Here is a 21,946-nt window from a genome sequence, read left to right on the forward strand (position 1 = left end):
ATCAAGGCAGAGTATGTAAGATCTGCTCTCAGGAAGTCAAGCAAATGGAAGTCTCCAGGCAAGGATAAAATTCCTAACTTCTGGTTGAATGCCTTCCCAGAGAGCCATGATCTGATAACAAAACTTTACAACAATGTTTTTGCAACAACTTAGTATGCTTCTCTCTTGGCTACTTAATAGTGTTACATTCCTACTTCCAAAAAATGAAGAAACAAATGCAAATATGGTAAAACTCTTATATATGTAATATGACATGAAAAACTTCCATTTACTGAGATTATCGTTGCAATAGGTACGCACAAACTCCCACAAGAGATGTTTAAAATCTAAAAAACAAGGGAGATAACTCTAATGAGATGATCGTCAATGTCCACTTTTGCATGGGTCAGACGGAATCAGTTGAGGCAGATTATCTCCTGTTTGGATACCCGCTCCTGTTTCCAATTCTCACCTATTTCCCATGGCTAGACATGCTTTTCACGGAAGGTTGGAAACAAACAACTTCACTTGTCTGACGGAGATGCTCATATACAAGCGTACACATAAACACGCGCACACACGACCGACTTGTTTCAGTTTCTCCTGTGTTAGCACGGTTCTATAATTGAGACGTTCCAATCATGACCGTTTGTATATGAGAAACAACGTTGTCTGAATTCTTCTTCGCCTAAGACGACGATTGGGCTGTAATTTGAAGGAGATTTTACTGTTATTTCTAGCAGGTAAGCACAGAACAGGATGTTACAACCCCACCACCATCAACTCGACAGAAGAGTAACATTTATTGGAACTCTCCAGTGAAAAGAGAACAGTTATATCGCTATTACCCAGCATGCAGCACGTGTGACCCTCAAACAATGAAGTCCTTCCTGTCGTTTTTCTTCGATTCTTTTTTATTTCCAGCGACCTTCCATTAGAGACCTTCCCTACTGACACTGTGATCCCACCATGGGGCACTGTACATAACCCTTCGAGAACCTCACACTTCACCCTCCTTCCATTATAATCTAATTTACCGCCGAAATTTCAATTTCTCCCTCCAAATAATTCCTCTTTCCAATTTCTTGAAACCCTAACAACCCTTCCTCCCCTAACCGACTTCTACTCTTTCTGAATTATTATAAATCCAGCCGTGACCATCACCAATAATGGATCCATTAAATACTCACTACTTTACTACGGGACTCACACCTCAGTTACAGGTAAACTCCTTTGCATTTCTCTCTCAGCTGTTCTATTTATTTACTTCAATATTTTAAACCCGGGTTTAAAATTCCGTTTTGTTTTTACTACCTCATTCTATACCCTTCTGTTGCCTATACAATTCTACATAGCCTCATATTGTTATTAAATTTATTTTAATATAAGAGTCTTTTAACTGTATCATTTATCCTCGACACTTTTGTGAGAGGGGTCCAGTTTATAAGGAAATGCAGGTTTTAGTTAACACGCTGCCTTCAATGCTTCATGGTGAAAAATTCTCCGTAAATGTTGCCAGTTTGGAGTGTTAATAATTATCGTCCATGGACCCAGAATCTAAAGAATCATTGAGTATGTCTTCATATAAAATAATTGCGTAGCCCTCAGCATTTGTTATAGCAAGCATTGGTCGCTGATATCGGACTCTTATTGTCCTGGGACCCCTCTACCAGCATCGGTCACAGCAGCCTCATTGACACTGATTCAATGTTATCGATATATACACACATGTATGTATATATAAATCTATGTATGTGTGTGTGTGTATACATGTATTAACGACGATGGTCAGTTGACCTGTGGTCAAAGGCGTTCCCTCCGTGACCATACCATCTGTGGCAACATTATCCAACGTGACCTTCCAATTTGTAAGATGGCGTCATGTAAGTTGAGATTTAGCTACTATTTCTGGTAGATCACGCGACCAGTTAGAAACTTCCTCTTAGCTGTTGCTGGTGGTGTGCTTGTTAATTAAACAGAATCATAGCCAATGCGTTCCAGATGTGACCATCCTGTCTTATCACACATTTCATATCACATTACAATATCTGTTGTGTCCTTCCGTGTTTGATAAAACACAGGAGGGTGGAATTCGAAAGAGATATATTTGACTGTTATTTCTAGTGAGTGGGGTGTGTCATACATGGAACGTGTAGCACGCTGCAGCACTACATGGAGACAAAAGATGAGGGCACAAGCAGACAGACAAGAGTGTCAAAGGAGACAGTTCTTCGCTTCCGGTTCAGAAATGGCCTTTGTGTTTCTCACTCCCACCATCCAACATTGTCAATTCACACCCATAAAATACACTTGAAATCTCTCTCTCTCTCTCTCCTACAGTCAGTCATGTTATTTGTTTCTATCCTCAAATAAAAGTGAAGTTTCTTTTCCAGAGTCCGATGGTGTCCCCTGCTTTTAATTTATCTTCGATTGGGTCATCACCAGTGATGCCAGGATCTAATTCCAGTGTTTACCCACAGCCAACATCAGCCACTGGGGCCCCTATGACACCAATGACTCCTGCTACACCAACATCAGAAGGATCAGGCATAACACCTCAATTACAGTGAGTTCTTGTCTTCAATGTCATAATCTTCACTCTCTCACATTCTCACCACACCTGCTCTACTGATTCGACAGGCATCCATTCCCAGACCAGATGGCACATTAGGGTTCTTGAGTAGAATACTTCATTTCATCATTACCCCAGTCCACTTAGAAGGGGTGAAGTCTGAGGCAGCAACAGGTGGGCATGCTCAGCTTGTGTTCCAGGGTGGAGTGGGATATTGTACTCTCGGTCACAAGTGGCTAGCATTAGGAAAATTTTTTTTTTTTTTTTAATATTTGGTAAACATAGCTCAAATCATCCACTAATTTCTCATTTCCTCTGCTAGTTTCTACTGTATAAACCATTGTAATGGGTTGCTTGCATGGAAACATTTATCAAAGGAGGTACACAAGCAAACTGTAAACTAGATAACTCATTTTAAAGAAATTACCTTTCTTTAATTGCTAAGTTAGTTGATGAAGTTACCATTTTAAGAAAACAGCTTTTTTTTTTCTTTATTTTTTCTTACAGCAAACTTTCTTAAAACCAGTTGAATCAAGGCTAATGTAAAAGATCTGGTTCCACACAATGGAATCAGATATGGAAGCTGGTCTGATGTCTAATGGCTTCGATAAATGTGATTTTAAAAAAACCAAATGTGATTGAATGTTTTGGTTTTTCTGGTTGTTGATTAAGAAAAAGATTTTCTTGTGGGGGATGTAGTGACACTAATGCAGGCCCCAGTAATTAGTACATCTGCTTATGATAAACTTGGTTTATTTTGACCACCACACATCCACCCTCTTAAATTATTTCCTACAGACAATACTTTTTCTCTGATTTTCTATAGCATCATTAATTGTCATTGACATTTCTGCATTATTATTCGAAAGACGAAGAGCTGGCAGAATTGTTACTGTACTGGGCATTTCTTCCAACTTAACATTCTGAGTTCAAATGCTACCAGGGTCGATTTTTGTCTTTCGTTCTTTCAGGGTTGATACGTACCCATGCAACACTGGGGTCAATGTAATCGAATTATCCCCTCACTGAAATTGTGCCAAAATTAGATACCATTATTATTATTATTATTATTATTATTAACAAATTTCAGTTTTGCTCATGATGTTATTGAATTGTCCTTTTCTATTTCATTGATTTCTTATTGGTTTGTATGTGTACCTATATATGTATGTATACTGTTTATATGGGTGTTTATGTATATTTTCAGAAATATTGTATGTACAGTGAACCTCAGTTGTAAGTTGGACCTGAAAAAGATAGCATTACATGCCAGGAATGCTGAGTATAACCCAAAACGGTTTGCTGCTGTGATTATGCGAATACGAGATCCAAGAACAACAGCTCTTATCTTTAGTTCAGGCAAAATGGTCTGCACCGGTGCTAAAAGGTAGCAATAACAATAATTGCTGTGTTTTGCTTATCTTATTTAGCAATAAATATAAAAAATGAGCATATTTTAGAAAATATGTTAAATTTACTCAATACTTGTGTACAATTTATGCTATGTAACTTCTTAATTATTTCTAATCAGTAGTTCTCTCATCAATATTTCAAATATAGAAAGTTGCTTTCTTACTAAGATGGTCTAATAAGACTGAAATATGTCCATAGTTGTCTCCCTTGCAGTCCAAACTAATTAAAATATTGGTTTCCAAACTGTTTTTCTCTTGTCACAACTTAATTGTTATGAATGGTAGTTCTGATTAATTTCGCATTGCAGTACTGGCAACGGCCACGCTCCAATGGTGTTTTTTACGTACCACCTGCACAGGAGTCAGTCCAGCGATACTGGCAACGACCTCGCTCGAATGTTTTGTTCACATGCCACCGGCACGAGTGCCAGTAAGGCAACACTGGTAACGATCATACTCAAATGATGCTTTTTACGTGCCACTGGCACAGAAGCCAGACTGATGCTCTAGCAGTGATCCCGCCCGGAGGTGCTGTTAGCACTCCACTGGCACGGGTGCCAGTCATTGAATTTGGTTCAGTTTCGATTTCACTTGCCCCAACAGGTCTTTGCAAGCAGAGTTTAGTGTCCAATGAAGGAGAGGTATGCATAAGTGGGCTGGCTACACCTCTGGTAAAGGCCACGGGTTATGGTCTCACTTGTCTTGCCGGGTCTTCTCAAGCACAGCATATTTCCAAAGGTCTCAGTCACTAGTCATTGCCTCGGTGAGGCCTTATTTCTGTCCTATCATATTTTAACTTCTAATCACCTGGCATAAAGCCACCTCCTTCAATACTACTTCCTCTCAATTGTGTTGGTTTGCAATTTACTTAGTGACCTCTGGTGTTGGTGCCATGTAAAAAGCACACAGAACTCTGTAAGGTGGCTTGCATTAGGAAGGGCAACCTTCCATAGAAACCATGCCAAAGAAGACAGTGGAGCTTGGTGCAATCCTCAGGCTTCCCAACCCATGTCAGCCTGCAAAATGGACGTTAATTGATGATCACACACAATGTGGTTCTTCAGTTTTCACTTCTTACATTTTACTCCCGGTGGCACATAAAAGCACCCATTACGCTCTCAGAGTGGTTGGTGTTAGGAAGGGTATCCATTTGTAGAAACCATGCCAAATCAGACTGGAGCTCAGTGCAGCTTGCCAACCCTGGTCAAACCGTCCAACCCATGCCAGCATGGACAATGGATGTTAGAGGCTGATGAAATGAACCCTAAACCTTGTGAACTACAACAGCCATGTCTGCAGCTGTTTAAAGATAAAATGATTGTGCATTTGTAAGACCTTTTTCTTTCTCCAGACATGTTTCTGCAATTTAATCCGTTTCTGTAGAAATTGAATGCCATAGATATATACAGCCAGTTCAAGTTTACGAAATTCCATTGATTGGCCAAGGGGTAGCTCAGTTTTACATTAGAAGATACTTGCTCAAAGTGCCTGAAACCATGTGGTTGGAAGGCAAATTTCTTAACCATACAGCCATTCCTGGCACTAAAGTTAATTCTACACTTTTAAAACTTTAATTCAGGTAAGAATGGAGAATTACAAAAATGTTGAAATATTTTAATTTTCCGAACTTGTAAATATCTTAACTCTTTTTTACTATTTCCAAGAATTGCATTTATGTATTTATTTTTTTGTTTCAGTGAAGATATGGCTAAATTAGCAGCACGAAAATATGCAAGAATTGTCCAGAAACTTGGATTTCCTGTGAGTATTTTTTCAAAAAAATTAGTCTCGGATTAGTTTCACAGTTTTATTCTTTATGACAAAACTAGAAATCAATTGGTTTAAGCTTCATGTTGCTTTCATCATCATCATCATCATTATATTTATAATTAGTGTAGGGAATGGGAAGAATTATTAGTGCAGCAGACAAAATGCTGGCTTGTATTTATTCTTAACATTTCTTGTATTCAGAGCTATTATTGAACAGAACTACAGTCTAAGGTAATTAACTGCATTTTGTCAGGGTGTGATTTGTCGAAGAGATTGTTGTTTCCTTTGTGTAGGAGGTGAGAAAGGAATTTTGAATGATTTATTGATGAATTTCTAATTTACTAAACCTGAAACAGGGAATAATGCCCAAAGTGTTGTGCGAGTAATGTGGAGAAGATGAATCTAATTTGAGTGGTAATGCAGAAAGAACGGGGGTGGGGGCGATGAGGGTGAGTTGAAGGAAGTCGAGGCCATTGCAGTGGAGGTTTGTTTGTTAAATAACAAGTTTGATATGTTGGCACAATGACAAGGGAGACCATGCCACTCTAGTAGAACACAGAAGTAGAAATACAGGTAGTTAATTAATTTACTGAGATGATGTTTAATTGTTCAGTGAATTGTGGGTAATAATTATTTTCAGATTTTTTAGAGGATTTCCATACATGGTGGGGGCTGAAGACTAAACAACTGATGGGATATCTCCCCATGGAGATCTGGCCTAGAAAAGATTACAACAGTATAGACTCTGCTGAAGGAGGCCAAGGTTGGCTGGATGATGCTCTTACCCTCAAGTCTAACACCCCTGTACAACAAAGTGGACTATGCTAAAGGCAGGTTATATTGATGGTTAGGTAACTGTTATCCTCAGTTAGCAGAACACCCCTATACAATAGAATGGACTATGCTAAAGGTCTCCAGATGATGGTGTTACATGTCTATGAAGGCCAGATCAAGTTTACCATTTATGGGAGAGAACTGAGATCTGGTGTGACTGCAACAGTTTATAAACCAGCGAGGTTGGCCAGCAAGTGGTTGTGTTACATCTGTAACAGGCAGTGACTTTGTCACACCTGGTGTCTATCCAAAATTAAAGGTACACACATTAAGTATTAATGTATAATGTGTCAGGTGCATAGGAACATCATCGTCATTTAGCGTCCGCTTCCCATGCTGGCCAGCTGAAGGCCTGTCGGGCCCCATCTCTGTCTTGGCAGGGTTTCTACGGCTGGCAGCCCTTCCTAATGCCAACCACTTTATAGAGTGCACTGGTACGGCTGCTTCTTATGTCACCATCATCCACCAGCCTCAAGATTAGGAACAGAGGAGAAGGCCTTGCAGTGCGATAAATGGTATCAGTCACTGAAGCTCGTGTAATTCCAGCCATTTGAGATACATTGGAGAGAATACAAATGAATACACGAGAGGCATCACTTCTCCATTGAATCAAGTACCTTCACCAGCAGCAGCAGATGTCATTGCTGCTGCAAATCATGAGCAGACCTTGTTGCTTAGATTCAAGGAGACTACTAAAGATGATTTCTGAACAAGAACAACCAACATCAACTGATGATGGACAGCCAAAGAAGATGTATATATTTCACAGTAGGTTACAAGTTTCCGTCTATACAATCATCAACATGAAGCCCCTGTAGGAGATATTCTGCCAAGATACCATGCTGTGGCATTGAACTCACAACCTCATAGTTGTGAAGTAAAATTGTTAACTCTACAATCATAGCTGCAGCTAAAAAAGTGTCGTTGCACCACAATTGAATATCAGAAGCGAAAGAAAAACGCCACTAGTTTGAAACAGTGCTGCACCCTATAGTTTATTACTATAATAAATTCTTTGATTGATGTGGAGTAAGTTTAAAGTTTCAGATTTTCCTCTTCCTTTAAACTGGGAGACGGGGGTGGCGGTGCTGTAAGCCTGGCTCTGATCCTTGAAGGATTAATGTTGACTCTGAACATTTTAGCACCTTGCTTCAGTTCCAGGCTTTATCAAAACTGGAGAGGGATACAGATCAAGGGGAGGTAATTGAGATATGGTATCAACATGTTCAACCTTGTATTATTCCTCATTGTTTTATGTCTCTTCAGATGTCTCTCATGCCTTACATAGCTCTCATATACACCCATGTGTGTGTGTATAAGTGCTTCTTAACCACATGGTTCTGGATTCAGTCCCACTGTACGGTACTTTGGGCAAGTGTCTTTTACAATAGTCTCAGGCAGACCAATGCTCCTTCTGAGTGGATTTGGCAGACAGAAATTGTTTGTGTCTCCTCGTCTTAATATGACATGATAGTTGTAAAACGAGTGTCCCTGTAGTGTCATTCATTTCCAATATGCTGTGAGAACATGTCTGACCATGGAGAAATATTAGCTTGCTTGGAAACAGGTGAGGGTTGGCAACAAGAAGGGGCAGCTGGCTATAGAAAATCTACTTCAAATAAACTCCGTTTGACCATGCATGTATGGAAAAGTGGACATTAAATGATGCTCTCACACACACACACACACACACACACACACACACATGAACCAAAATGTCACCATGATGATATCCATAAATAATGCTGTTTTTTTTTATACTTTTATTTTTCAAAGTTATGATAAACAAAGTTCTTTTTTAATGTAAAATATTCTCTCCTTTATTTTCTACAATGCTCTTTCATCTCTCTGGTAGACTTGTAAGGCCATTCTTCCAAAATTCACTTGCCCATGATGAAAAATACTCCTCCAGTACTATTCTGACCTCATCTACAGAATTCATATTTTTTCTGTCCAAATGATTTTGAAGACTGCAGAATAAATGATAATCAGATGGGGCAATATCCGGCAAATATGGTGGGTGTTGACAGACAAGATTGACTTAGCCACTTTCCTCAATGTCTTCTGTTGTACATTAATGTGGGCTTTAATCATCTTCAAAACTATTTCACTTCTAATTTTGTAACTACTTTTCCCAGAAATCTTTAACAGATTCTGAAATGAGAAAACCTTTATGTTGATATCTAGAAAATTCCATGTGTGTCTGTTACTCTGTTCAACCCATTTTAATCAAATCATTGCTGGTGCTAACCAATTCTCTTTCTATTCTCAGGCCAAATTCCTTGACTTTAAGATCCAGAATATGGTTGGTAGTTGTGATGTCAAGTTCCCCATTCGTCTTGAAGGTTTAGTTTTAACACATCAACAATTTTCAAGGTGAGATTTTTTAGCTTGCTTAACCCTAAGTCTAACCCTAAGATCCAGCCCATCCATGGCTAAACACACTCTAGACCATCCTTATAGATATATGTAGCACTCGATTATTTAATATATCCTTTCCTTAATATTGTATGGTGTGATTTGAGGGAGTTTGACTGCTGTTCCTAGCAGGTTAAACGACGTGGAGGCTGATGGCGGTGGTGGTGGTGGTGGTGGTGGTGGTGGTTATATATCTCTGACACTGATATACAAATATCTGCTCAGTCCACTTAACAGTGACCCCTAACTACCCACGTTGCTGCAGCTCGTAGCCCTTGATGGTACTGGTGATGACAGCAGCTTGTGGTCCTTCTCCTTCCCTAATGCAGAGGACCTAATTAATGTTGCAAAGTTGCTGTCATCTCCAGCAATATTCTGTTACCATGGTTACATAACTAAAGTTGGTAGTACTTATACACATAGTTGTCTGCCCTTCCTAACACTACCGTCATCCGACACTCCTCTATCCTCTACACCACCCCCCTGGGCCCTAATATAACTCCTTTACACACTGCTGCACTGTTTGCTGGCCAACAATGCAGTGGTCACTCATCCTGCTACAAATATGCAAATCTTCCTCACATCATAGCCTGCTGTTTTAATAAGGACAGGGACATTAGCTAATTTAGCCCCTCCCTTGGCTCCTATAAGACAGGATGGTCATGGCTGGAATACTGTTGATCCTAGTTTACCTCCTTTGAAGTTGAGCAGGGGCTAAACAACACAGTTTGGCTTTCAATGTCTTCAAGGTTTCACCTTGGAGAGAGAAGAGCACCAGGCACTGATGGACAAGAGAGGAAGAGAGGTGGAAACTTGACCAGTTTTGGCCAGGGTGAACCTCAACAGCTTCCTCAGCACATAATTGTTTCCTTTTGAACATTTTAATGTTTATTCTTGTGTTAAATCTGTCAGCACTAACTTAGCTATTGTTTACTGGTGCAGATGGCATCTGAGGATAATTTTAATTTCTCCAGTAACCAATGTATAGTATTGAACCCTGCTCAGAGTCTTTTGGTCCAATTCTTTAATACTACCTAATCGTTTAGAGAAGAATTGGTGACAGAATCAGAGTAAAGTGGGGTGGAGTTGTCTTTTGCTCCTGTCTCAACAGCTCCTTAATGCTGGTGTCACTCAGTACACACTGTAAAGTGGTTGGTGATAAGAAGAGCATCCAGTTGTAGAAACCAAGCCAAATGACCCTTATGAGCACCTGTCTATGGGAACAGTGTCCTCCAACAAGGATCCATCCAACCCATGCCAGCAAGGAAAGCAGACATAAAATGATAAAGAACAAGGGAAAAAGAGTCAGTATCTGTAGAACTGCTTAACCCTTCAGTTGTTTAAACTCTTTTTGAGGGTATCAGCCATGACTGGGAGTGTAAAAGAAGTCTTGGCCTCAGATTTGATCCCACAACAAAACACTTTGAATCAATATCTTTTCCCAAAGTCAGTGAAATTTGGAAACTTGAAATTGTGTGTAAGTTTGCCAAACGGTGTATTCTTGGTGTTGGAGAATAGATTTGATTCATCACCTGGTCCTTGGATACTTTTAGGGGAGTGTCCTCTTCCCCACCCATCTCAAACACTCCTAAAGGGGCATGGGTGTTGTCACTTTTTTGATGACTTTGTGATAGAATTTTATCTGTTTTGTATTTTCAGTTATGAACCAGAATTATTCCCTGGATTAATTTACCGAATGGTCAAACCTAGGATTGTGTTGTTAATATTTGTGTCTGGGAAAGTTGTCTTAACAGGTAGGACAAAATCTTTCAATTAATCTGCAATCTCACTTTATTAATCTTCAGTTATTAACTTTATTTTTCAATCAAGTTTATTCTTTAATCCCTAACATTATTTTTCAATCATTTTATTCATCAACCATTAACTTTAATCTTTAACCATTAACCCTAACCCATATTTCAAAAGTCAGTTGTTGTTGATTCTTAAACTTGACATGTCCCACCCAATTGTTGGACAAACAGAAAGACAGCTTTCTGGAGTCCCTTTCCACACTGATACAATCCACATCATTACCACCAATCTCATCCCTTTGATTTCATACAAATACAGTTGATGTTGGGAAGGGTGTCCAGCTGTAGAAATCATGCCAAAATGAACATGAAGCCCGGGCAGCTCCTGTTAATCTGTACAACAGCAATGTAGTAATTCTATACTCCACCATTTTAATAGTTAAAGTGACCCTTTGTGTGGTGGCATGTTGTGAGGTTTGAACTCGCTCCTTTATGTGTACTCCTGCTATCAACTCTCTTTGACTCTGTTCTAAGGCAGTTTACTCCCCCACCCCCTTCTTTCTGTAAATCCAGCGCGCACACACACACAAGACTTCAGACCAAATTTTGATGTGGACCCATTGAAGAGATTTCATTTTCTTAAGTGTTTAAAGCAAAATACAAACCTGTTACTGTTGTCTTCTATTTCTAACATATTGTTCCTGTTTGTTATATCCATGTGTAGGGGCCAAAGTCCGACAAGAAATTTACGATGCCTTTGAAAATATCTATCCAATATTGAAGGGTTTCAAGAAGCAGTGAATGCCAGTCACCTTTATCCCTGTTCAATATTCAAATATCTGGCACAGACAGCAACACGGAAGGAACACGCCAAACACCACACCATAATCTTGTAGAAGACCAATCTTTGGTGAACATTGAACATAGAATCTTGGTGTTGTGTCAGACAAGTTTCATAATCCATCTTTTCCAAAGTTAGAAGAATAAAGACATTGGAAGAGAGTTTGTTGTCTGCCAAGAATGGAACCCTCAAGTTCTGCAGAATTAAAACCATGAAAATGTGACTGATGTCGAGAGGGAAGTGACCAAGCTCCAACCTAACCAGGTGCCCAATATTGATCACAACTTAGGTGTCTCCTCTATTCCACCTGACACCAGTCACCAAGCTACCCAGTATCCACTCAACACCAGTTCTTCAATAGATTCCAACAATTTGTCCACTTCTCTCCTTTCCAGAGACCCTCATCCATTTTTTTGTGAAATATTTTTCCTCCAGACACCAGCATGCTACTGACCCTTTACCTTTCACTGTCCTTTCAGTAATTTATTCTGCCACCTCTGGAGGTGGGAGGGGGGCATCTGTGTTTGATGGTTCTATACCCCTGCCCCTGGCCAGGGGTCTGAGATGGTCAACAGAAACTGTGCAGAAGCCATGTTGTGTGTGTGTGTGTATATATAAATATATATATGTATATGTATATATAGACACACACAAGCATAAGGAAGAAATACTCGCTATACAGACTGGATAATAACATCAATTAAAACTAGCAACGCAAGATTCAAATTAATGATGGCATAAAATCTGCTTTAATTACTGATATGAATGTTTGTATGTGTTTGAGCATATATATATATATATATATATATATATATATATATGCACACACATGTATACGTGTGAGCATATCTATATGTGTTAGCAACAGTGGGGGAAAAGAAAAACTGAAAAGTTTGTTTTTCAAACCAAATCCTTTGTGATGTTTGTTTTGTCTCAAGCTACAGATACTCCTTGTCCACTTTTGCCACTAGAAATGCTGTGAATCAATGGTCAGCATGCTGGGACCTTATAAGCAATAATGCTGTTCTTTACCAGTGGCAATTTGAAAGTTATCAGGAGACAGATCTATGAACAGGTATTGCACCAGCATGGCCTTGGTCATCTCAGGGCGCGGGGGGGGGGTTCCTCCACCTCCACAATATCCCCCTTCCTTTCTCTCTTTATGTCAGTACCACTCCACCCTCCAACTTGTGATGAAAATGGATGGTGAGGGTTAACAAGGTTGACACCTTTTGACCCTGTCAGGTCAAAGGTCATGTTCATAAATGACATTGAATCACCACTCTAATAAACTTCTTTATTTTTTATGTTGTTTGTTTTTTTCTTCTTTATTTTTTTTTGTACTTGTTTGGTGAGACAAAGAATAGCAGGACACTCATACATTGTCTTTGACAGAGGATTCCATCATGTAATTCAGAGTGGTGGAAGGAGGGGATTGGTGATAATTCTTTCTGCTATTTTAGAGATGATAGAAGTGAGTCAGAAACTAGATTCTGTTCTGTGATTCTTGTTCTTTGGAGGAGTGGTGGAAGTCACTAGAAAATGCTTCCAAAGATTAGGGTATATCGTCAGAAAGATTGAAGGGTTTTGCAAAGACAGAAGCTAACTCTGGGGTGCAATGCTGAAGGGTAACAAAAGGGGCACTGTTAGTACCAGTGGCCCTGTGGGTTTTTGCACATTTTATGTGGAGAGGAGAATGGCCCTAGTGGAGTGAAGATGGAACATTTTGGAATTTTATGAAAAGTGAACAATGGGAGTCAGATACAAGTCAAGCAAGAAACTGGTTTTAGGACTTTGATGTTACTTCTAGCATGTTGATTGGCCATCTAGGGGTCTATAAGGAAGAATTGAGGTGAGGTATGAAGACATTTGGTGTTACAGGTGAAAGTACAGGACTGAAATACTGTGTTGGTAGACTTAGCCATTCCACCTCAACAGGGAACACAATCATGAAATGTAAAGGGTAAATTAGAGTCATTTTTACAGTTTTGTGGATTTATTGATTTGGTGTTGAGGAATGGGCTGTCTGTAACCCCTTAAAGGTTCTTCAACATGAAAAGCCTGCTATGGATGGGGATTTCAGAGGGAGGCCCTACCTGAGGTGGCAGGAATGGCTGTAGTGATTAGTGCAGGTTTTGGAGGTTAGCAAGAGGAGAGTCAGACTGCATGGATGAGTGGTGGCACGAGCAGCCATCTGTGAGGAAGAGATTGAAGTGAGTCAATCAGTCGACCAGACTCTCTTGTAGTTTGACCCCCAAGTCAACCCTGATTGAGTTCATCTGTGATTAAAGACATCCCAGCTCTGACCATTCCATCCAGTTGTACCTCTACAACTACTTTGAGCAGTGTGATGATGGTCTTCTTTCTTTTCAGGTTTAGTTATGCACTTTGAAATAATTTAGCTGCTATTTCTCTCGGGCCAAGTAAATCTATGGATTCTTGACTGTAAAACAATTTGAAGGGCAGCTGATGGGGTAAGTCACATTTCTTGTTGTAGGTTCAATCCTACTTCATGGTGCCTCTGGTCAACCAAACCCTTTGTCAGTAAACAGGAAGCATGTGGCTGCCTGGCAGAGGGACTGTTCCTGGTGGTGTTCTGGTCACTTAATATCTTTAACAGAATCATCCATTGTTTCAAAGAAACCAGGTTTCAGGATAATTTCCTCCTCTTGTCTTCATGGGGTCCTTATGAAAGTTATGGGCTCAGCCCTTCCCCCTCTCACTTTATCCATTGAATAAAAGAACAAACAAAACAAAAAAATACAATATGAAGGTGAGGGAGAGAGAACTGCATTGAATGGGCAGTAGTGATGTCCTAGTTTTCCCTGATGTCCCACTTGTACACACACACACGCCATATGTTTGTTTACACTTATACACTGTGTGTGTGTGTTCATTGTCCAAAAACTGTTTCCAATCATGAAATGTAATATTTTAAATGTTATTCCATCATTCGTCCAAATTCTCACCATTGGTGACACCATCTTTTATGGCTAATGGCTGCAGGAATTTGTTAATATCAGATCAATAATTCCAGTGGCCATTAATGGATTTTAGTGTTGGGGATGATCTAAGGAGAGGTTAAAAGCCACAGCTCATTAGTTGGCTGGTTGACGAGACAATAGACACATCTGCCAGCAGAAAATAGCTTCTCTCTCTCTCTCTCTCATTAGAAATAGTTTAAAACTGACCAAAAGAAGTGGGGGATGAGGAATTAGTAAAATCATTGATGCTTTTGGAGGGTGTCTACTGTCCATTTATTTGTCAAATAATCTGAAGAATTTGTGTGTGTATAGGTATATATAAACACGTTAAATATGTGTGTGTCTCTCTCTCTCTCTCTCTATATATATATATATATATGCATTCCTTAGGTGTAGTATAGCAAACAACCTCTCTCAGTTCTTATTTATAACTGTTTCTTATGATTGAGGGCTAATAATTTTAGGGAAGGTATGATTGTCACAGCATCTATGATTTCTCCAACCCATGCCAGCATGAAAGGCAGGTGTTAAATGATGATGATGATAAGACCTCAATTATAAGAAAATCTAGGTGAGTGCATATATATCTATGATCCTCTCACATAAATGTATGTATTATACATATATACATAATACTCATACACACAATACATGTGTGTATATATATATATATATATATATAAGCATGTATTTATAGGTAATACATGTGTTTTTAATAAACACATGTGCATGTGTAAATCTAAGACGTGTATAACATACAAAGAGGAATCCCTACATACTTTCTCAACTTGCTGGAAATAGTCAAATCTCCCTCAATTCATGCCTCATGGGCTCCCTTTCACTTAAGTAAAAGATACGATGGTCACATCTGAAATGTTTTTGATAAATTAGTTTGATCAGGACCTACCTAGGGCTAAAAAATCATGCACATTACTAAATAATTAAAAGAATTTAGTTTCTGTCTAGACTTCTGGATGTCTTTTCATCATGTGTTCACAGACTGACTTCATTTCTGCTCTTAACCAGAAGATCAATGCCACAAAAGAAGACAACTCATTGCATGAAATTCACTGAGTTTTTATTGCAAATTGTCATATACATTATTTATTATTATTATTTATTATTATTATTATTATTATTATTATTATTATTATTATTAAGACAAGCTGGCAGAACTGTTAGCACACAAGCAAAATGCTTAGTGGCATTTCTGTTGAGATCGACTTCGCCATTCCTCCCTTCAAGGGTCGCTAAAATAAGTATCAGTCAAGTGTAGGGAGTTGATGCACCAGGTCATCCCATATGTTTTTCAATGTCAAAAAATGAGTGACTATCAAAAATGGCCGAGATGAATGGAATTATTCTAAGTATGTGTCTCTAGATTGGAAAACAACAGTTGGGATATGGTTTGTGCCCTGCCTTAAGGGTCAGTGAGACCCTTGGCCTGTGAACTTCTTTAACTGGTCCTAGTTGGAACCTTGTGTCAGAGAGACTGCATCAATATATATATGTGTGTGTGTGTGTATACACACACACTCATAGTGAGATGTGTATACTAATAATAAATGATATGTTTTATTTGCAAGAAGAGCATCGGATGAGGGCTATATTAGGACATACACATTTTTTTATTAATATTTAGCAAAAGCAAGAGTGACCCAAGGTCCAAGAGTTTTGTGCATTGGCACTAAGTAGTCAAGCTCCTTTCCAAGTCATATACACACTCTTAGGACTGGTTTCCATGACATCTATGTTCCCACCTGGATGATAGGATGCTGATCTGGTGCAGGGCTACTCCCTTTTGCCAGCCGAGTGGACTGGAGCAACGGGAAATGAAGGGTTTTGCTCAAGAACACAATGTGTTGCCCGGTCCAGGAATTGAAACTTCAATCTTACAATCATGAGAGTCCAACACCCTAACCACTGCGCCATGCACACACATATACACGTACAAACACACACCTATATATGTGTGTGTGCACATAGTTATTTGTGCAGGTTATGAAATTGGATGTGAAGTATGAGAATAAAACATGAAATGTGTGTAGAAAGTTATTCATAGAATTGTTAGATACTACTACTACTACTACTACTACTACTACTACTACTAGTGGTGCTGCTACAGCTACTGGTGTGTATTGGTAGATTCTACAACTGTTGGTGTAATAGCATCACACACACATATATTGATAGTTTATTATACTAATACTACTAGTGGTGGTCATGGAACTACTAACATGGGTGGCAGTGGTACTACAGATACTGATGTATATTTTAGTAGTTGATAGTTTACTCCTACTACCACCACCACCACCACTGCCTTACTATTGCTACTGTTACTACTATTGTTGGGGGGGGGGTTACAATAGATATTGGTAATAATGGTGATAGCTGCAGTATTGGTTGTAGTAGAAGTTGTGTTAATAGTATAACTTGTAGAGGTTGTAGTGTTGGTGGCTGTGGTTATTATAGTATTAGCAGTTGTTGCGGTGGTGTTGATTGTGGAAGCTGCAATGGTGCTGGTGGTAGTAGTGATGATTATAGTATGGACTGTAGTAGTGGTGGTGGTGGTGGTGAGGAAAGGTTACGGATGCAGTGGTGGTGATGTTGAAGCATGTTGGAGGCAATGGTGAGAATTGCAGAAAGTTGTGGGGGTGGGGGTGATTTTGAGAAAGTGAGAAGGAAGAAGGTTAAAGAAGGAGGAATGAAACCAAAGAGAGTGGTAGTGAGAGCAGGTGAAAAGAAAGAGGTGTCATTTGTGGGATGGGGAGGCAAGTGGGGGAGAGAGAGAGATTGGCCAGTGGTGCTAGGAGGAGGAGTGACCTTTAGAAAGTGGCAAAAGTGAGGTTGTGGTAAAAGGAAGGAATTAGGTGAGAGTGGGAGGGAATTTAGGATTAAGGAATGGTTTTTTTTTTACCCCACCCACCCACGTCTTGTGCTCCATCATCCCTTCCCTAGTATATCACTGGTATCTACAGCTAGTGATAACAGTGACATACCAACTAGCTTGCTGTTGTGGCAAGCATGCCTTTCTTTGTGTCATAAACTGAGGTTTAACTTTGGAATTTCACCTCCACTGCAGTGGTGAGATAGTATAATAGTAGTAGTGGTGGTGGTACTACAGTAGTAATGGTGATGGTAAGGTGGTTGAGTGGTGTGGTCTCTAGTGTTGTGTTGTAGTATTTCAGCTTCTGTTTGTTGCTTGTTCATGGATGTTGATTCTAAGACACACACACTAATACACTATATACAGGAATGGGTGTGTGTGTGTGTATTTAAGTGTACATATGTTTTAAACAACTCATTCCTTGTTCATTTTTTTGCGCATTATTCCATGCACTGTACATGCACTTTTGACTTCTTTTTCTGATGGATTGCAGTGCACCTGAGCACTGTATACAATAAGTTCACTAAATATATATGTGTGTGTGTTTGTTTGTGTGCTTGTGTGTATATATGTCATCATTATCATTCTTTAACGGCCATTTTCCATGTTGGCATGGGTTGGATGGTTTGACCAGTGCTGGCAAACTGGAGATCTGCACCAAGTTCCAGTCTGGTTTCGCTTGGCTTCTACAGCTGGTTGCCCTTCCTAACACCAACCACTTTACAGTGTGAGTTGGGTGCTTTTAACATGGCACTGACACAGGATTCTTCACCAGGGAAAGAAGTGGCCTTAACACTTCTGCTGTGGAGGATGGGTCTCCTTGTGGACAGCAAGGGGCCAGCTATTTTTGTCCTTTGTCATTTCGTCTGAAAGGTTCAGCATCCTGAGGTTGTCCTTCAATACCTTGTCTCATGTCTTCCTGGGTTCCCTCTTCTGTGTGTGTGTGTGTATGTATGTATGTATATATATATATATATATATATATATATATATATATTATACTCGTGCGGGTGACACGTAAAAGCACCCACTACACTCTCTGAGTGGTTGGCGTTAGGAAGGGCATCCAGCTGTAGAAACTCTGCCAAATTAGATTGGAGCCTGGTGTTGCCATCCGGTTTCACCAGTCCTCAGTCAAATCGTCCAACCCATGCTAGCATGGAAAGCGGACGTTAAACGATAATGATGACATATATAAATGTGCATGCGCATGTGAGTGTGTGTGTGTATGTAGGCACATGGCTTAGTGGTTAAGATGTTTGGCTCACAGTCATTAGGTCATGAGTTCAATTCCTGGCAGTGCATTGTGTCCTTGAGCAAGACACTTTATTTCATGTTGCTCCAGTTCACTCAGCTGGCAAAAACGAGTAGTACCTGTAATTCAAAGGGGGCAGCCTTGTCTGTGTTACGCAAAGAACTACATGTAGTTCTTCCTGAGAACTACATTTTAAGAGCACATGTGTCTGAGGAGTGCTCAGCCACTTGCACATTAATTTAATGAACAGGCTGTTCCATTGATCAGATCAACTGAAACCCTTGTCATCATAACTGAGTGCCAACATCTATATATGTGAGTGTGTGTGAGAGAGACTGTCATTATGGTATTGAATGCACACTAACTGAAGAAAGCACTCAATACCTGGCAGAAGATGCACAGTCCCCCGTTTCTAACAGAAACGGAGGACCTCACTGGTGCCACATAGACACGTATAAGGTGATAGACATGTATAAGGTGACCCCTGCTAATTAAGTGAAGCTCAACATCTTCAGATCAGCCCTCACTGCTTCATTCCATGTCTTCCTGGGTCTCTCTCTCACAGGTTCCATCCACTTTACATGATTGGCACTTCTTCATGACTGTCCCCTATCCATACACATCACATGACCAAACAGGTTTCTCTCTTGTATGCTACATCTGATAATTACTCTTCTCTGAATACATTTGCACTTTGTGGTACATGCACATTAATATTGCACATACAGCAGAGCATACAAGCTTCATTCATCTCCAGACATCACGGGTTCCTTGTATTCAGGACCCACATCTCACTACTGCGGAGCATTGCTGTTTCTACACAAAACATCATACATTCTGCTTTTCACTCTGAACTTTCTCCAACCTGTTCTTATTCTAGCAACTTTAGTTTCAGAACATCCTCTTCCAAATGCTAATTAGGTCACCCAGATAACAAACACTCTCTGCAATCTCTAGGGAGCCTCCTGGGCATTTGAGAAAATCTAATTCCCATGTATCCTTTGTGTTTATTATTCCTGTGCATCTGCCACATATAAAAACTACTTTCTCTTTTAACTTTCCTGTGATTCCACTGCATCTCTATGTGTCCATAGCTTGCACTGGGTGCAAGGAATGGAATTCCTTCCAACACCTCTCCTACAAATTGAGCAGAGCCTTTTACCTGATAGTCTTATATATACACACACACACACACTGACATTGCCTGCACAAAATGCCAGACATGCCTAAGCTATATAAATGAATCAAATAGTAAGTGAGATTTAAATATTTATTATATTTTAATGATAGAACAGTTGAGAAGACCTTACCTACCGGGTATGTTGCTTAATTAGCAGGGGTCACCTTACACATGTCTATCATTGGCTCATTTTAGATCTGTATCTCCATACTGTCATAAGTTGAACTTTCATGTGTAAGTTACTGCTCTCCATTTCCCAGATAGTTAAAACGCTTTCTGGTGACTTCCTTGCAGCCATCTTTAACTCTTTCTCTGTTAAAGCATTTATAAAATAGTTACACAGAAGTGAATATAAATGTAATTTTTAAAAAACAGACAACTCAGGAAAATGAATGTTTGAACTATAGCCAACACCTTGTCTTGTTTGTTGTTAACAACGTTTCGGCTGATATACCCTCCAGCCTTCATCAGGTGCCTTGGGGAAATTTCAAGCCTGGGTTCTCGTTCCTAAGGTATTTTTCGATGTTATTATTATTATTATTATTATTCCAGGTCACTGCCTGGAATTGAACTCGGAATCTTGGGGTTAGTAGCCCGCACTCTTACCCAAATGAAATTATTTTACACACACACATAGGCTATCGAAGCCATTCACCTGATGATGTGGTGGTATACACCTGATGCTCAGTCATAATTATATATTTTATGTAAGAGTATGAGATGGAAATCTCGGCAACTAACAACTCTTACCATCGCACAGAAACAATTGTTGTGTTGTGATTAAAGCCTGTTCGTTGCATTCTCTAGTTTCTATCATTTTTTGTACACACACAAATGACTCAGAGACTAAACTCATGTGCTCGGTATTTATCAAACATTAAAAAGACGTATACTCTTGTGTCCAGCCCTGTTTCTCGTTTGTCCTACCATTCCACCGAATCAGCGTGCGTGCGTGGTAATGAGCTTATTGTAGTCTGCTCAAGAAGCTACTGTGACACAAGCCTAAAGGTTCATGACAAGGCACTTTCAGTGGCATATCTGTACTGATAGGAAAATCAGGACCGTTGATCCACTGTGCCTTGTTGGTTTATGAAACAGAGACAACTGTGTTTGTTCCCTCCTCATTGTTCATCAACTATGTGTATAGGAGTTCGAATCTCACTGAAGACAGCAGTGTGTTTATTGTCTTCCGTTGCAGTGCTCAGTCGCTCTTCACCTAGTTATGTCAGATAGAAAGAAAGAATGAGGTTGTGACGGACAAATATAGTAGAGGGAGGAGTTGGGAAATAGAGTGGTGGTCGTGGTAGGATTGGCGGTCATAGCAGTAGAGGAATAATAATTATGCGTATTTGGTAGTTGTAATAATGGCGGTGGTCGTAGTAGTAGTGATGGTAGTGGTAGTGGTGACGTGAAAACTGGAGCTGTGATTATTTGAATAAAGCGGCACTGCACACACACACACACGGACTGATACGTACACATGCATCGACACACACAGACACATCGACACACATTAACATACTTACACACAACTATATAGACATGCTCGCGCGCGCGCGTTGACTTCTACGACGACGGCAGCCTACCTCCGGTACATGTGTACCTATTTACCCCCCTCACTACATGTTACTCCTCCCCCCACACTATGACCACAGTAGTGAGTCTAAATGACCTAGACGTCCGTGAAACGCGGTCAAAATTTACTCTCCTCCTCTTCCTCATACCACTCATCAGTATCTCTCCTTTCCTGCTTACTCTCTCACTCCGTCTCTATTCTATTATCTCTTTTACTCCCTCTATATCAATCTTATTCTTTCTCGCTTTCTTTTTACTCTCTTCCTCTCGCGCTCTCATTATATATCCCTCTCTCTCGCTACCTCTCCCTTGCCTATCCTACTAGTTTCCCCTCACACTCTTTTACTACCTCTACTTTCTCCTTCTGTTACTCATACATAATCTGTACATTGCAATAGACATACATTAACACATGCAATACATTCACAGTCACACACAAACTGTACCTTCTCTCCCCCCCCCCACACAGACAATTACATCAATTCGCA

General features: G+C 39.8%; 1 protein-coding gene across 1 annotated transcript; it reads left to right on the plus strand.

Moving 5' to 3' along the window:
- The first annotated feature begins 357 nt into the window (after nucleotides 1-357).
- LOC106870472 (uncharacterized) lies at nucleotides 358-12,884 on the plus strand. The gene is made up of 7 exons (XM_014916575.2): nucleotides 358-1,202; nucleotides 2,373-2,545; nucleotides 3,759-3,938; nucleotides 5,661-5,724; nucleotides 8,840-8,943; nucleotides 10,645-10,739; nucleotides 11,461-12,884. Exons 1-7 carry the CDS (start codon nucleotides 1,149-1,151, stop codon nucleotides 11,535-11,537), a joined length of 747 nt encoding a protein of 248 aa, XP_014772061.1. The 5' UTR covers nucleotides 358-1,148; the 3' UTR covers nucleotides 11,538-12,884.
- The last annotated feature ends 9,062 nt before the right edge of the window (nucleotides 12,885-21,946 follow it).

Source organism: Octopus bimaculoides, chromosome 14 (assembly GCF_001194135.2).
Source record: "Octopus bimaculoides isolate UCB-OBI-ISO-001 chromosome 14, ASM119413v2, whole genome shotgun sequence".
NCBI classification, from domain to species: domain Eukaryota; kingdom Metazoa; phylum Mollusca; class Cephalopoda; order Octopoda; family Octopodidae; genus Octopus; species Octopus bimaculoides.